General features: G+C 52.4%; 1 protein-coding gene across 1 annotated transcript; it reads right to left on the bottom strand.

The window, feature by feature from the left end:
• Window positions 1–2,528: 2,528 nt before the first annotated feature.
• On the bottom strand, window positions 2,529–2,987 carry LOC143350696 (uncharacterized). The gene has a single exon (XM_076782723.1). It carries the CDS (start codon window positions 2,985–2,987, stop codon window positions 2,529–2,531), a length of 459 nt encoding a protein of 152 aa, XP_076638838.1.
• Between the last annotated feature and the right edge of the window lie 669 nt (window positions 2,988–3,656).

The raw sequence follows: 3,656 nt of genomic DNA, 5'->3' as shown, positions 1-3,656 counted from the left end.
AGGTTAAAGTGTCGGACCCGATAGTACGTTTCAGGTGATATTTGAGGCTTTTCACAGCAGCTTCCCAGGGTCCTCCAAAGTGCGGTGCATTGGGAGGTAAGAAATGCCATGAAATTCCTTTTGACGCTAGGAAATTGTTAAAATTTGGTTCTCTCGTGACGGATTGGTGGGATAAAGCTAATTCGCTGTTCGCGCCATGAAATGTAGTGCCGTTATCGGAGTACATAGCGGTTGGGAGGCCGCGTCGAGATGCAAACCGATGGAAAGCTGCTATGAAGGCCTGTGAACTATAATCACTTACGAGCTCAATATAGACCGCCTTAATTGTCAAGCAAACAAAGATCGCAATGTATGCTTTGGCAGACTTATGACCCCGGCCTGGTGTTGTCCGGGCTTGAATCGGCCCTGCATAGTCGACCCCGGTGTGAGTGAATGGCCGTTCTACTTGTTCGACCCGCGGAGCCGGCAAGGACCCCATGAGCTCCTGCGGAATGGCAGCCCTTTCACGAGTGCATGCTACACACCGATAAAGGACAGCTCGGATGGTCGTTCGCGCTCGGATGATCCAGTAATGGTTCCGGAGGTAGGCGAGAGTGAGTTGGAGGCCGGCGTGAAGGAGTTGACGATGAGTGCCTGTAATTAGGAGTGTTAAGAGTGGATGAGCTTTTAAAATAATCGGTGTCTTGGCTTTTACAAATAATCGTGCCTTTGACAGGCGGCCTCTTGCGCGAATCAAGCCGTCCGAATCGAGGAAGGGGTTCAAGGATTTGAGTGGGCTCGATTTCGACACCAGGTGAGTTTTGCGGAGAGCATTCATTTCTACCGGAAATACCTTCGATTGGATGTGCCGCACCCAAAACATTTCGGCCCAGTGAATCTCATTGGGACTCAAAATTGAGAGAGACGCCTTGGGTGACGGAATGGGTTGGGTGAGTGGATCCCTTTGTCTCGCTTGCGTTAGGAGATTGTCGATGAAACGCTTAACATATGCGATGACTCGGTGAAGTTTTGGCCGCGAGGAATATCGTTGTTCTAATTCCCAGGGAGCTGCGGTAGCGGTCAGGATTTTGATGGTTTGGCCCCTTTCCTCCTCGGAAGCATCCGGAGCAGTGACGTAACCTGAATGGAGCCGCTCCTGGGGATTCTTTCGAAGCCACTGTGGTCCTGACCACCATAATCGGTGAGATTTTAACTTGTGTAACGCGCATATCCGACACGGGACCGCGAACCAAGCACCGTCGCGGCCGAGTTCCCGCGCTCGGTGGTTTCCCACGCGGCCGCTAGGCGTCCGCGACTTCTCGCCGCTAATTACGCGCCGCGCGAGTATTAATACCGGGCCACCGGCCGGATTCGGCGGACTCGTGTCTTGCTCGTCGATGCCTGTTCAAGTGACGAGAGAATACGTACGCACCATACGGGTCTACACGAGCTCCGACTTTTTGCAAACACGAGAGTGCGAGGAGCTCTCTCGCGACCAATCCGCCGAACCAACCGTAACCCTGGATACTGGGTCGAACCGCTCCTTCTTTCCTACCCTGGCCCTACAGATATCGCGGCCTCGTAGCAGCGTAGGTAGGGTACTGTATGCCCTCTCCCCTCCGCCGAGCGCCTGAACGCTCTTTGCGGCGCTCTCTTCGAGCGACCGACCGTTCACCGCGCCGTCCTCCGTAGCCCTAAGTGTACATAGACTAAGTGTTGTAAGATTAAGGTAGAAATAAATACGCCTGAAACAGTAACCCGGCCTTCGTCACTCACCGCAGCGAACCCTCGACCACCGACTGAGTCGGCACCGTCAGCCTTTCTCCGCGTCCCCCTCGAATCGGGCCGTCCACGGGGGAACGGTCACACTCGGATAATGAGATTCCACGGGAAGCACAGTCCGCTGGATTGCCATCTGTCGGGACGTGATGCCAGCTTGATTGGGGCACAAGTGTTTGAATCTTGGCAACGCGGTTCGCCAGAAACGTTTTCCACCGCGAAGGTGATTGATTCACCCACGTTAACGTGATTTGAGAATCCGTCCAACAGTGACAATCCATTGGTCTGTTCATCAGGGACGTCTGAATGAACTTGATCAATCGAGCAAGGAGTAGGGCAGCGCATAACTCCAATCGAGGGACGCTGACCATTTTTACCGGAGCAACGCGAGTTTTCGCCATTAGAAGGGCCGAACTGACTGTCCCATCCTCGAGAACACTTCGGAGATAGACCACCGCAGCATATGCCTTTGTTGAAGCGTCCGAAAAGCCGTGAAGGCTTTGAGTGGTGAAGACTCTTGGCGCGGTTTTCCGAGGAGTGGTGAGTGAATGGAACTCGGCAAATTCCGAACAAAATAAGCGTCATTCTTGAAGATAGTCTGGCGGAACTGTATCATCCCAGTCGCACTTCAAGGACCAGAGTTGTTGGAGGAGAATTTTGGCTAGTACGACAAATGGAGCGACCCAGCCCATAGAATCAAATAATTTGGCAATTGAAGAAAGCATTTCGCGCTTGGTGGTAATTTGATTGCGTGAAGTCAATGCATGGAACTAAAACTGGTCTGTGACAGAGTTCCACGTTAGGCCCAGCACTGAAATATTTTCGTCGACTTGGAGGAATGTACTGACGGCTAAACCGTGATTAGCCTCGTCGATGTCGAACAACAGCCGGCTGTCGTTGCTCGCCCATTTGCGTAACGAAAAGCCTCCCTTTTGAACCAATAGGATCGTCTGGTTGCGGATCAGGCGCAGTGACGTGAGGTCGTCACTTCCGAAGAGGAAGTCGTCAACGTACGCTTGGTAGCTTAAAACTTGCACTGCGTCCGGGTAGGAGGTACCTTCGTCCTCGATTAATTGTCTCAACACTCTGAGAGCGAGATATGGCGCTGGAGTTGTGCCATATGTTACCGTGAGCAGCTGGTATTCGTCAAGCGGAGCAGAAGGAGACTCGCGCCAAAGGATGCGCTGAAAATCGACCTCATGAGGGTGAACGAGGATCTGCCGATACATTTTTTCGATGTCGGCCGCGTAGACATATTGGAATTGACGACAGCGAATCAGGATTGCGATCAGGTCCTGTTGGAGTTTTGGACCACTGTGCAAATGTTGATTAAGGGATTAGCCATTTGAAGTGCGACTGGAAGCGTTGAAAACAACGCGAAGACGCGTCGTTTGACTAGTTTAGCGAATAACAGGATGGTGTGGAATGTAATAAGCATTTGGAGGTGCTATGGGCGACGGTGGATCCACCTTTCGCATAAGCCCAAGAAACTGGTATTCGAAAGAAATTCCTGATATTCGCGTTGGGAATTGGGGTCTCGTTTTAGGCGATTCTCTTGAGATCGCAAACTGTTAAGCTCTCTCGATCTGGAATCTCCGAGGTGAATCGGTTGGTCGTCTCGAAACGGCAATCGGACAATGTAAGGGCCTTCTGAGGTTTGCGAATGTGTTTCAGCGAAATGACGTTCGCAATTTTGTTCGTCAGGTGTCAAAATCGCGGGAGTTGGGAGCTCCTCGACTTCCCAGAAGCGGCGCAGATTGTGGTCAAGGTGTTCGAGGACGGACAAGTGCTGGATGTGGACGTCATCGGGGCCGGGAGTTTGGATGGGACCGGATAGGATCCAGCCCAAGGCCGTGCTTTGCGCGGTCGGGACACACCCTGAGCCTCGAATGACGCCT

This window comes from Colletes latitarsis, unplaced genomic scaffold, assembly GCF_051014445.1.
Source record: "Colletes latitarsis isolate SP2378_abdomen unplaced genomic scaffold, iyColLati1 scaffold0021, whole genome shotgun sequence".
Classification (NCBI taxonomy): domain Eukaryota; kingdom Metazoa; phylum Arthropoda; class Insecta; order Hymenoptera; family Colletidae; genus Colletes; species Colletes latitarsis.
Note: the sequence above shows the minus strand (reverse complement) of the source record. Positions and strands in the feature narration are given on the sequence as shown.

What these genes read in the sequence shown, in the direction of transcription:
- LOC143350696 (XM_076782723.1), bottom strand. Translation starts at nt 2,987, where the DNA reads ATGTATCGGCAGATCCTCGTTCACCCTCATGAGGTCGATTTTCAGCGC.